The sequence below is a fragment of the Geotrypetes seraphini genome, chromosome 4 (genome assembly GCF_902459505.1).
Source record: "Geotrypetes seraphini chromosome 4, aGeoSer1.1, whole genome shotgun sequence".
Lineage (NCBI taxonomy): Eukaryota > Metazoa > Chordata > Amphibia > Gymnophiona > Dermophiidae > Geotrypetes > Geotrypetes seraphini.
In genome coordinates, this window is record NC_047087.1 from 159612759 (window position 1) to 159626364 (window position 13606).

General features: G+C 45.4%; 1 protein-coding gene across 7 annotated transcripts in view; it reads right to left on the reverse strand.

The window, feature by feature from the left end:
- Positions 1-7942: 7942 nt before the first annotated feature.
- The window catches only part of GFOD2 (glucose-fructose oxidoreductase domain containing 2), a 191674-nt gene continuing 186010 nt past the window's right edge, over positions 7943-13606 (reverse strand). For all 7 annotated transcript variants that reach the window (XM_033943753.1, XM_033943746.1, XM_033943749.1 and 4 more), the window contains one exon: positions 7943-9700. In XM_033943753.1, coding sequence (XP_033799644.1) covers positions 8799-9644 — 846 coding nt within the window. In that variant the 5' untranslated portion in view covers positions 9645-9700 and the 3' untranslated portion in view covers positions 7943-8798. The remainder of the gene's footprint in view (positions 9701-13606) is intronic.

Here is a 13606-nt window from a genome sequence, read left to right on the forward strand (position 1 = left end):
ATAAGACTCATTGAATTTATGATTTCAATTACCCCAATATTGACCGGAAAAATGTTACTTTAAGGAGTGCAGGGAGATAAAATTCCTAGACATCATAAATGACTGCTTCTTGGAGCACCTGGTCCAGGATTAAACAGAGGAGTTATTTTAGATTTGGTCTTTTGTGGAATGCAGGGCATAGCACAGGAGGTATCTGTGTTGGGTCCGCTGGGAAATACTGATCATAAAGTGATAAAATTTGAGCTATCTGAAGTGAAGTCACTAAAGAGATCTACTGTAATAGAACTTAATTTTCAAAAGGGCGACTATGATAAAATGAGGAAAACGATTAAAAAGAAGCTAAAATGATCAGTGCCAAAGGTTAGGATTGTAAACCAGGCATGGTTGTTATTTAAAAATACCATCGTGGAAGCCCAGACCAGATGTATTCCATGTATTAACAAAGATGTAAAAAAGAGAAAATGAGAGCTGGCATAGTTAAAAGGTAAAGTGAAAGAGGTTATTAGAGTCAAAAAATATCCTTTAAAGAATGGAGAAAAGGATCCAAATGAAAATAAGAGACATAAGAACAGGCAAATTAGATAAAAAGCATCAATAAAGCAAGCTGAAAAAGCATATGAAGAAAAACTTGCCAAAGAGGCAAAAACTCATAGTAACAATTTTTTTAGGTATATCAGAAGCAGAAAAGTTGCAAGGTCATCTATGGGACCGTTAGATGATCACGGAGCAAAAGGGGTGCTCAGGAGGATAAGGCCATAGCAGAGAGACTGAATGAATTATTTGCTTGGATCTTTAAGGAAGAAGATGTAAGAGATCTACCTGAACCAGAGATAATGTAGAGGAATTGAAAGAAATCTTGGTGAAACTAGAAGAGGTACTAAGCCAAATTGACAAGTTAAAGTGTGATAAATCACCTAGACTAGATAGTATAGATCCCAGGGTACTGAAAGAACTTAAACATGAAATTGTTGATCTGCTGTTAGTAACTGCAATCTGTTGCTAAAATCACTTTTAGTACCTAAAGACTGGAGGGTAGCCAAAGTTATGTTGATTTTTAAAAAGAATTCCAGGGGATATCCGTGAAATTACAGACTGGTAAACCTGACTTCAGTGCTCGCAAAACAGTGGAAACAATTATAAAAAATAAAATTGTACACGTAGACAAACATGATTTAATGGGACAGAGTCAGCATGGGTTCAGCCAAGGGAGGTCTTGCCTCACCAATTTGCTTGACTTCTTTGAAGGTGTGAATAAACATGTGGATAAAAGTGAGCCGGTTGATGTGATGTATCTAGATTTTCAGAAAGCTTTTGACAAAGTTCCTCATGAGAGGATTCTTAGAAAATTAAACAGTCATGAGATAGGAGGCAATGTTCAGTTGTGGATTAGGAATTGGTTATTGGACACAAAACAGAGAGTAGGGTTAAATGGCCATTTTTCTCAATAGTGGTGTGCCGCAGGTGTACTGGGACTGGGTGTACTGGGACTGATGCTGGGTGTACAGGGACTGATGCTATTTAACTTATTTATAAATGACCTGGAAATTGGAACTATGAGTGAGGTGATTAAATTTGCAGATGACACTAAACTGTTCAAAATTGTTAAAATGCATGCAGACTGTGAAAAACTGCATGAAGACCTTAGGAAATTGGAAGACTGGACATCCAAATGGCAGATGAAATTGAATGTGGACAAATGCAAAGTGATGCACATTGGGAAGAATAATCCAAATCATAATTATTGGATGCTAGAGTCCACCTTGGGGGTCAGCGCACAGGAAAAATATCTAGGTGTTATTACATTAGAACATAAAAATTGCCACTGCTGGGTCAGACCAGTGGTCCATTGTGCCCAGCAGTCCATTCACGCAGCGGCCCTTAGGTCAAAGACCAGTGCTCCAAATGAGTCCAGCCTCACCTGTGTATGTTCCAGTTTAGCAGGAAATTGTCCAACTTTGTCTTGAATCCCTGGAGGGTGTTTTCCCCTATATCAGACTCTGGAAGAGCGTTCCAGTTTTCTACCACTCTCTGGGTGAAGAAGAACTTCCTTATGTTTGTACGGAATCTATCCCCTTTCAACTTTAGAGAGTGCCCTCTCGTTCTCCCTACCTTGGAGAGGGTAAACTATCTGTCTTTTTATACCGTATTTTCACATAGATAACGCGCACCAGTGTAAAACACGCTCACGGGTATAGCGCGCGGGAAACCAAAATATATGTAAAAAAATTTTTGTATACCGCGCATGCTGCCCGGCTCTCCTTTCGCTCGCCCTGACTCTCCTCTCACCCTTGAAGTCCTATCCCCACCCTGAAAGCCTGATGCCCCCCCCCAACGTCCAATTCACCCCCCCACAGGACCGCTCACACCCCCACCCCGAAGGACCGCTAGCACGCACCTGCACCCCCACCCTGAAGGACCGCTCGCATCCCCAAGCCTCCTGAACCCCCCCATCATGTAGAAGCTCCTACCGGTGTCCTGCTGCTTCCTCTTGGTGGTCCCGACCCTTCTGTGAGCCCTGCGCTGCTTCCTCTTCCGGCAGTCCCGCCCTTTCTCTGACGTCAAGCCCTCTTGCCCCGCCGACTCCCCGACACGATCAGGGCAAGAGGGAGCTCAAGCCCTCTTGCCCAAGCCAACCGCGGCACACCCGACATGATCAGGGCAAGAGGGAGCTCAAGCCCTCTTGCCCCCCCGACTCCCCAACAATATCGGGCCAGGAGGGAGCCCAAGCCCTCCTGGCTCTGGCGACCCCCCCCCCCGCTAGTTGTTCGGGCCAGGAGGGAGCCCAAGTCCTCCTGGCCCTGGCGACCCCCCCCCGCTAGTTGTTCGGGCCAGGAGGGAGCCCAAACCCTCCTGGCCACGGTGACCCCCTACCCCCACCCCGCACTACATTACGGGCAGGAGGGATCCCAGGCCCTCCTGCCCTCGACGCAACCCCCCCTCCCCCACCGACCGCCCCCCCAAAGAACCTCCGACCGCCCCCCCAGCCGACCCGCGACCCCCCTGGCTGACCCCCACCCCCCTTCCCCGTACCTTTGTGTAGTTGGCCGGACAGATGGGAGCCAAACCCGCCTGTCCGGCAGGCAGCCAACGACAGAATGAGGCCGGATTGGCCCATCTGTCCCAAAGCTCCGCCTACTGGTGGGGCCTAAGGCGCCTGGGCCAATCAGAATAGGCCCGGGAGCCTTAGGTCTCTCCTGGGGGCGGGGCCTGAGGCACATGGGCCCAACCCGACCATGTGCCCAAGGCCCCGCCCCCAGGAGGGACCTAAGGCTCCCGGGCCTATTCTGATTGGCCCAGGCGCCTTAGGCCCCACCAGTAGGCGGAGCTTTGGGACGGATGGGCCAATCCGGCCTCATTCCGTCGTTGGCTGCCTGCCGGACAGGCGGGTTTGGCTCCCGTCTGTCCGGCCAACTACACAAAGGTACGGGGAAGGGGGGTGGGGGTGTCGTGGGGGATGGCCAGGGGGGTCGCGGGTCGGCGATCAGAGGTTCTTGGGGGGGTGGTCGTTGGGGGGGAGGGGGGTTTGCGTCGAGGGCAGGAGGGCCTAGGATCCCTCCTGCCCGTAATGTAGTGCGGGGTGGGGGTAGGGGGTCGCCGTGGCCAGGAGGGTTTGGGCTCCCTCCTGGCCCGAACAACTAGCGGGGGGGGGGGGGGGTCGCCAGGGCCAGGAGGACTTGGGCTCCCTCCTGGCCCGATATTGTCGGGGAGTTGGGGAGTCGGCGGGGCAAGAGGGCTTGATGTCAGAGAAAGGGCGGGACCGCCGGAAGAGGAAGCAGCGCAGGAACAGGGCTCACAGAAGGGCCGGGACCGCCAAGAGGAAGCAGCAGGACACCGGTAGGAGCTTCTACATGATGGGGGGTCGGGAGGCTGTGGGGGTGCAAGCGGTCCTTCAGGGTGGGGGTGCGGGTGGGGGTGGGGGTGCATGCCAACGGTCCTTCGGGGTGGGGGTGCGAGCGGTCCTGCAGGGGGGTGAATCGGACGTCGGGGGGGGGGGAACTATGTAAAAAAAATTTTATACAACGTGCTCACGCGTATAACGTGCAAGGTTATGCACGGTTTTTAAAAATCGTGTATAACGCGCGCGTTATATGCATGAAAATACGGTATTAAGTCTATTCCCTTCAGTATTTTGAATGTTTCGATCATGTCCCCTCTCAGTCTCCTCTAAGGGAGAAGAGGCCCAGTTTCTCCAATCTCTCACTGTACGGCAACTCCTCCAGCCCCTTAACCATTTTAGTCGCTCTTCTTTGGACCCTTTCAAGTAGTACCGTGTCCTTCTTTACGTACGGCAACCAGTGCTGGACGCAGTACTCCAGGTGAGGGCGCACCATGGCCCGGTACAATGGCATGATAACCTTCTCCGATCTGTTTGTGATCCCCTTCTTTATCATTCTTAGTATTTTGTTTGCCCTTTTTGCCGCCGCTGCTCATTGCGCAGCAGCTTCATCAACTTGTCGATCAGAACTCCCAAGTCTCTTTCCTGGAAGGTCTCTCCAAGTACTGCCCCAGACATCCTGTATTCATGCATCACTTTACACTTATCCACATTGAACCTCATTTACCATGTCATTGCCCATTTCTCGAGCTTGATTATGTCACATTGCAGATCTTTGCAATCCCCCTGTGTCTTCACTACTCTGAATAACTTCGTATCATTCGCAAATTTAATCACCTCACTCGTCGTACCAATGTCCAGATCGTTTATAAAGATGTTGAAGAGCATGAGTCCAAGCACCGAGCCATACGGCAACCCACTGGTGATGCTCTTCCAGTCCGAGTATTGTCCATTTACCCCCACTCTCTGTTTCCTATGCTCCAGCCAGTTTTTAATCCACGTGAGTATTTCACCTTTGATTCCATGGATCGCATTTTTCTGAAGTAGGTGTTCATGTGGAACCTTGTCGAACACCTTCTGAAAATCCAGATATACAATGTCGACCGGCTTGCCCTTGTCTATCTGCCTGTTTACTCCCTCGAAGAAGTGCAGCAAGTTTGTCAGACAAAGATCTGCCTTTTCTGAAACCGTGCTGGCTGGTCCTCATCAGACTGTGTCCATCAAGGTGATCAATGATAGTCCTTTATCAGCGCCTCTACCATCTTTCCCGGTACCGAGGTCAGACTCACCGGTCTGTAGTTTCCCGGATCTCCCCTCGAACCTTTTTTGAAGATCGGCGTAACATTTGCCACCTTCCAGTCTTCTGGAATCTTTCCTGATTTGATCGACAGATTGGCTATTAGTTGAAGCAGTTTAGCTATAGTCCCTTTCAGTTCTTTGATGACCCTCGGATGGATGCCATCCGGTCCCGGGGATTTATCGCTCTTAATCCTATCGATCTGCCTGCATACCTCTTCTAGACTGACCGTCAACCCTGTTAGTTTCCTGTCTTCGTTTCCAGCATATAGCCTGATGGGTTCCGGTATGCTGTGTATATCCTCTTCAGTAAATACAGACACAAAAAATGTGTTCAGTTTGTTGGCGATTGTTTTGTCCTCCTTTAGCACTCCCTTTATTCTATGGTCATCCAATGGTCCCACCGCTTCCTTTGCGGGTTGTTTCCCCTTAATATATCGAAAGAACGGCTTGAAGTTTTTCGCCTCCTCCTTTGTAATTCCCTTTTGGAAGTTCAGTGCCGTGGCTGTCATTTTGGACTGATGTTTTGCCCCTGCGTCCAGGTCAAAGCAGATCATATTGTGATCACTGTTTCCCAGCATCCCTTCTACTTCTACACCTTGTGCTGGTCCTCGCAGTCCATTTAGAATTAAGTCTAGAATTGCATTTCCTCTTGTATTTTTCTTGACAAGTTGTTCCAGGAAGCAATCTTCTACAGCATCCAGGAACTTGGTCTCCGTAGCACAGCCGGAGGTGCCTAGGTTCCAGTTTATCCCCGGATAGTTGAAGTCACCCATGATAACTGCGGTGTCTCCCTTGCAGTTGCGTTTAATCTCGTCCATTTTTTCTCCATAAATTTCTTCGTTTCCAGTCCATTTGTTCCTGGAATTTTGACCCATAGAGACTCTAACTTATCCGTCAGTTGTGGCGTGTTCTCTCCTGCAGATTCAATTCCCTCTTTGACGTATATGGCAATGCCCCCACCTTTTTGAGCCACTCTGTCTCTGCGGTGGACAATACGCTGAAAACTTCCACCCAATGTGCAGCGGCAGTTCAAAATGCAAATCAAATGTTTAGAAATATTAGAAAAGGGATGGTAAATAAAGATTAAGGATGTTATAATGCCTCTGGAATTGATCCATGGGGCGACTTCACCTTGAGTACTTTGTTCAGTTCTGGTCACTGTATTTCCTCTGTGTGCTGCTGCTGGTTTTGCTGGACCCAAAAACAGAAATAACATCAGGGCTTAACTTCCTTTGTTTAGACCTGACAGCCAGCAGCAACACGCAGAAGGGGTAGCCTGCTGTTCCCTTCCTATGTATGTATGTGAGAGATTTTCATCATTTCTGCTGAGTGGTCCCCACCCTAAACGCTCTAAAAGGAGAGACTGGGCCAGCATGGAGTGAAGGACTGGAATTTGGCCCCAGCGCTCACCTCACCATAAGGCAATACCTCCACTGGAGCCGCCACTGCCACTCCACCCCCACCCCTGGAGAGCTGCTTTGCCACCACCCGTCATTTGCCTACACCTTGGCCACTGCTGCCCGCCACCTGACGCCGCAGCGATCCACTACATTCCCCCTCCCTCCCTTTAACCTTTCATAGCCTGCCGGTAGTACTAGCAATTCAAGCAGAGCCCTAGTGATTAAAGCAGAGTACTGCCAGCAAGCTAGTTGGCTCCAGTACCTCACAGCCTCTTCAGTCCTTGCTACATCAGAACAGTTTCATCAGTTGTTCCGGTGTAGCAGGGACTGACAAGACTGCAAGAGACTGGAGCTGGTTAGCTTGCCAGCAGTACTTTGCTTTAATCACTAGCACTGCCAGCAGGCTATGAAAGGTTAAAGGGAGGGAGGGAAGGAAAGAGAATGACCCAACCACAGGGGGAGAGAGGGAGGAAGGAGAGAGACTTGACCAGACCATGGTGGGAGAAGGTAGGAGGTTGAAAGAAGAGAGATACCTGACCGGGAGGAGAAGAAGAGAGAATGCTGACTATGGGGTGAGAGAGAGGGAGAGGGAGGGAGATAGGGTAGGAGCACAGGATGATTTGTTGGCAGAAAGATGTGCAGTCAGAAGGGGGGTAGGGTGATGATTAAGAGGGCCAGATTCTGGAAATAAGGATGGAGAAAACAAGGGAGATGGTGACAGAGGAGGAAAGGAGAGAAATGGTGAGTGTGGATTGGTGGGAAGAGGAAGAGGAGGGAGGAGAGAAAGGAATAGAGGGTACCCATGGAAGGAGATGGAAAGGAAGAGGAGGGAGATGATGGTACCCATGAATGGCAAGGAAGGGAAGAAAAAAGACACAAACTAAACAGATTTGAAAAGGAAGATGAAATAGAAGAAAAGTTGATCATGAAAGATAGATATAGGAGCAGGAAGAGGAGAAAAAAAAGAAAAAGAAAGAACAAATAGACAGAGCATAGGAAAGCAGAACCAGAGATACGAAACAAGAAGATCAGAAAGATAAAATCATCCAACAACAAAGGTAAGGGGGTAATGGGATTTGATATATCACCTTTCAATGGGACAAATGAATTAAAATGTGTCAGTTTTGAGAATTTATTTCTGCTATGTATATATCGAAAAATAATGTTGATATTTTTATCTCAAATGTATCTGGAACTTCAGTCAATATCACAATTCAAAATGCACTCCAGGTGTATCCAACTTAGATTTGAGTTCTATCCCCTTATGTTTTCAGGCCTCTGCACCACCACTCCACCGCTGTCACAATTTTGTATAGCGGGAAGAATTATGTGTATCTTCATCACAATTTAATATATTTGGCTTAACTTCAATTTTAATTTTAACTTTTTTTGTTTTTAAAACCCACATTTCTAAATGGTATTTCAGTATTATTTTAAAACCACTTATCTTTTTAAATCAACTTAATCCGGGAGAAGCAGACTTGACATGTTTTGCAACAAGTGCTGTTTCAAGGGTCCCCTGTGGCCACTTCAGTGATCAGACTCACATTAGTTTTAAGAGCAATGTGGATTTTAAAAACAAAAACCAGTTAAAATTAAATTTGAAGTTAAGCCAAATAATATATTAAATTAGACAGACCAGTGACGAAGATACACATAATTCTTTCCGCTATACAAAGTTGTGAGAGCGGTGGAGTTGTGGTGCTGAGGCCTGGAGTGCATATTGAATTGTGCTATGTATATATTGCATTATACAGGAGGAAATGTGAGGGGGCATTTTATGCAATTGACTGCATGATTAAAACTTTTAATCAATGTACAGCCCTAACAAATTCTGTATTAAAACAAAATACAAGTATTTTTGGAAGGGTTATAGAAACTTCAGACACGATGTGCCAAGTGTGTTGAATTTAGGGGTGAATATGTGGAATAACTTGTAAGTTTCAGGACTCCATATAATTCCCTTCTTGGTTGGGCTGAGAATTTTTCAACACCCCCTGTATAAGAGAAATTTATATGTGAGCTATGAAAAAAGTTATGCAGAATTTATTGAAAATTTGGTCCAATGCAAAAATTGTTCCAGTTTTACTCTCTCACCTTATCCCACCAAAAATAGTGACAGTTTCATTGATAAATCAGAACAATCTAAGCATAGAGCACAACTTTGCATCAATCTGCCAATCTCCATGACTTAAGAGTTGATGATTTCTATTTGCTACTGCCATATTTAAATGTAATTAGAAATATAAGAAAATTGCAATAGCTTATAGGTTATTTCGTTGCAGTGCCTCACAGAGATTTTGGTTGGCATCTGGCTCTTCACTCATGATATCCACGACCTCCCATTCACCAGACCTATTGGATTTTTTAATAGCATCCACCACACTTTGCATATAGAGACCATCTTCAAAGGAAGCTGCCATGGCAACTGGTTTGTGATCCCAAGTTCGACGGTCATCTTGATCCTGGAAGGACTGCCGCAATGCCTGGACCATGTATACCATGCCTTTAAGGTAAAGCAGTGGAATGTCTTTAAAATCCTTCTCCAGTAGACTCACAGTGCTAATGGTTAAAGAATCAGCAAGCAAGAGTTCCTCTTGTACAGCTGTATTTTTCTGTCCATACAAGCTGGTTCCACGTGCTATGAGGCGCCCCGCAGAACCTACAATCATAACTTCATGAATAAAAGCACCTGGCATGTTAAAATTGAGAGTCACAGTGCTACAAACGCCTCCTGTCATCAGCATTTGGAAGAAGCAAAAGTCATCACTTGTGACATGCCGGATTCCACTTATTGCTGCATTCTGCTTCACAAATGTTTTAAGCAAGCCATGGACCTTCTCAGCTTTTCTACTAGTTAGATGAGTCAAAAGATCTATAATGTAAGTGCCCATAGTATGAAGCCCACCTCCACCCATTAGCTCATCACAGATCCAATTGTATTTGTTGCTGAGCAGGCTCCCCCAATAAACCCGAACATCGCAGATCAACACATTACCAATGTACTGCTCTTCAATCAACTGCTTCATTTTGACAAAAGCCGGTAAGAAACGGAGGGCATTCCCAACAATGCTCATGAGCTTAGGGTAATAGCGAGCTGCTGTAACCATTCGGAAGGCATCCACTGAAGTAGCAGCTTTTTCACAGATCACATTCTTCCCAATACCTGGTGTCAAAGAAAAAAAAAAAGGTGGGGAGAGTACACACAAAATAAAAGTTAACAAATAGAAAATTGTATCACAGCAGTATTCCCACTGTTTTTCAAAAGAAAGAAAGAAAATTCTACATTATATTTTTCAGGGTATCACTGATACATATGTACATACATTAAGGACAGTTCTGTTTTTACCAGTTACATTCAGGGAAATGTAGTTTTAATTTCACTTATAGATTTCTTAAGAAATGCAGGACATCATTCTGGTTGAAATGAAGTAAAACCTAAAGCTTGTCCCTTTTAGTCTTAAGCTATATGGTAAGCCTGTATATAACAGAAATACTTTTAGCAATTTAGAGTCTTTAATGTATTTTGCCCATGAAACTCTAATACCTTGAAGAAAACCCAAAGATACTTATCTGTAGCAGGTGTTCTCAGAGGACAAGCAGGCATGTTTTTCTCACATGTAGTGCAACACCATCCACATAAACCAGTACAAACACTATCGAGTGCACTGTCACTAAATTTTTTAAGGCACTGCCTGTACCGCGTGCGTGCCAATGTCTTCCTGCCCCAACATTGGCTTACAAGACCTATAATAAAGCTAAGAAGCCAACTAGGGGAATGAGTTATAAAAATAATACTATCAGCTATAGAAAATAATTTTAGATGTTATATAGAAACATGATGGCAGATAAAAGGCCAAATGGCCCATCTAGTCTGCCCATCCGCAGTAACCCTTATCTCTTTCTCTCTCCGAGAGATCCCACGTGCCTATCCCAGGTCCTTTTGAATTCAGACACAGTCTCTATCTCCACTACCTGGACCTGTTATGCCGCCGCGTGCGCGGACTGCTGGGCACGATGGACCTCGGGTCTGACCCAGTGGAGGCATTGCTTATGTTCTTATGTTCTGGGAGTCTGTTCCATGCATCTACCACCCTTTCTGTAAAAAAGTATTTCCTTATGTTCTTAGATTACTTTGGAGCCTATCACCTCTTAGCTTCATCCTATGCCCTCTCATTGCAGAGTTTCCTTTCAAAAAGAGACTCAACTCATGCGCATTTACATTATGTAGGTATTTAAACGTCTCTATCATATCTACCCTCTCCCGCCTTTCCTCCAAAGTATACAGATTGAGATCTTTAAGTCTGTCCCCATATGCCTTTTGATGAAGACCACATAGCATTTTAGTAGCCTTCCTCTGGACCGATTTCATCCTTTTTATATCTTTTTGAAGGTGCAGCCTCCAGAATTGTACACAATATTCTAAATGAGGTCTCACCAAAGTCTTATACAGCGTCATCAATACTTCCTTTTTCCTACTAGCCATACCTCTCCATATGGAACCTAGCTTTTGCCGTCACCTTGTCAACCTGTTATGCTAGTTGAAGGAATTCTAAAGATAGATAGAAGGCTTCAAACAAGATTTGTAGTATGTATGAGAATCCACATAGTAGTAGACAAAGAAATTTATAAGGGGATATGCAAGCCTTAATAGATCGGCCTATAAAATAAGAGAAGACTGAAAGGTAACTGGGTAATAATTCACTCTGAAAGTGACCAGCTGACTTCAAAGTGTGCAGAGAGAAAAAAATCTATTTAAGTGCAAGGAAGAAATCTTTTTTTTTTTTTTTTTTTTATTAGAATAGAAAATATTGCTTTGAAGTTTGCATAACCTGTCTCTTTCTGCTCCACTCAGAGTAGATGCTTATATAAATTTTGTATATTAATCTTGTATTTACCTTTAATATGGATTTAACAAAGAAAACGTAAAAATAAAACAAAAAGCACAGTTACTTACCGTAACAGGTGTTATCCAGAGACAGCAGGCAGATATTCTCACTGATGGGTGATGGCACCGAAGGAGCCCCGGTATGGACACTTTAGAGTGAATTGCACTCTAAGAACTTAGAAAGTTCTGGCTATCCCGCACCGTGCATGCGCGAGTGCCTTCCCGCTCGATGTAGGTGTGCGGTCCCTCAGTTAAGATAAGCCAGCTAAGAAGCCAACCCAGGGAGGTGGGTAGGTTGTGAGAATATCTGCCTGCTGTTCCTGATAACACCTGTTATGGTAAGTAACTGTGCTTTATCCCAGGATAAGCAGGCAGCATATTCTCACTGATGGGTGACCTTCAAGCTAACAGAATGGGATGGTGGGAAAGTTGGCCATTAGGAAAATAAATTTTGTAATACAGATTGGCTGAAGTGCCCATCCCGCATGGAGAATGACTCTATACAATAGTGAGAAGTGAAGGTATGAACTGAGGACCAGGTGGTAGCTCTACAGATTTCCTCAATAGGAGTAGATTTAAGGAAAGCCACAGAAGCTGCCATAGCTCTAACTTTATGGGCTGTGACATGGCTCTCCAGTGTCAGTGTTAGAACGAGATGCAGGCAGCTAGCCAGTTCGAAATCGTTCTTTTGGAAACTGGATGCCCCATCTTGTTTGGATCAAAAGAAATGAATAGTTGGGGAGAAGCTCTGTGAGGCTTTGTGCGATTAAGGTAATAAGCCAAAGCTCATTTTCAGTCCAAAGTATGCAAGGCTGCTTCTCCAGGATGAGAATGAGGCCTAGGAAAAAATACTGGTAAGACAATCAACTGATTGAGATGAAAGTCAGAGACAACTTTTGGAAGAAATTTTGGATGTGTATGTAGAACCACCTTATCATGATGGAAAACCGTGAAGGGTGGATCTGCTACTAGTGCTTGTAACTCACTGCCCCTTCTGGCAGAGGTGAGAGCAATAAGAAAGACTACTTTCCAGGTGAGAAATTTGAGATGAGCTGAGGCCATTGGTTCAAATGGCGGTTTCATCAGACTGGAAAGAACCACATTAAGGTCCCAGACGACAGGTGGAGGCTTGAGAAGTGGTTTCACATTGAAAAGCCCTTTCATGAATCTAGAGACCAAAGGATGAGCAGTAAGAGGTTTTCCTTGTACTGGTGCATGATAAAGAGTAATAGCACTAAGATGGACTCTAATGGATGTCAACTTAAGTCCAGAGTCAGACAGAGAACATAGATAATCCAACACCAATTCCACTGCCAAGGAAGTTGGATCATGATGATGAAGAAGACTCCAGGAAGAAAACCGAGTCCACTTTTGTTGGTAACATTGCTTTAGGCCAGTTTCCTGGAGGCATCAATAATCTGATGGTCAGACTGAGAAAGGAGAGTTTGAGAGGAACTCAGCCCGAGAGAAACCAAACTGTCAGGTGTAGAGACTGCAGGTTGGGATGCAGAAGCGATTCCTGATTCTGAGTAAACAGAGTAGGAAATACTGGAAGAAGTATGGGTTCCTTGGAACTGAGTTGAAGAAGAAGGGAGAACCAATGTTGCCTGGGCCACCGTGGAGCAATCAGAATCATGGTGGCTGCTTCTCTCTTCAGCTTGAACAGAGTTCTCAAAGTGAGAAGTAGTGGAGGGAAGGCATATAGAAAATGACCCATCCAATCCAGAAGAAAAGCATCGGCCGCCAGACGGAGAGGAGAGAAAAGACTGGAGCAAAACTGGGGCAACTGGTGATTGTGAGGGGCTGCGAATAAGTCCACCTGTGGAGTGCCCCTTTGAGCAAATACGGACTGGAGAGTTGCAGAGTCGAGAGTCCATTTATGAGGTTGAATTATTCTGCTGAGGTTGTCTGCTAGGGAATTCTGCTCTCCTTGAATGTAGACAGCCTTCAAAAACAGATTGTGAGCTGTCGCCCAAGTCCAAATTTTTTGGGCCTCCTGACACAACAGGAGAGAGCCCATGCCTCCTTGCTTGTTGATGTAGTACATAGCTACTTGATTGTCCGTGCAAAGGAGGAGGACTTGAAGGCAGGGAAGATGTTGAAATGCCTTGAGGGCATAAAACATCGCTCTGAGTTCCAGGAAATTGATGTGGAATTTTCGCTCCCTGGCAGTCCAAAGACCCT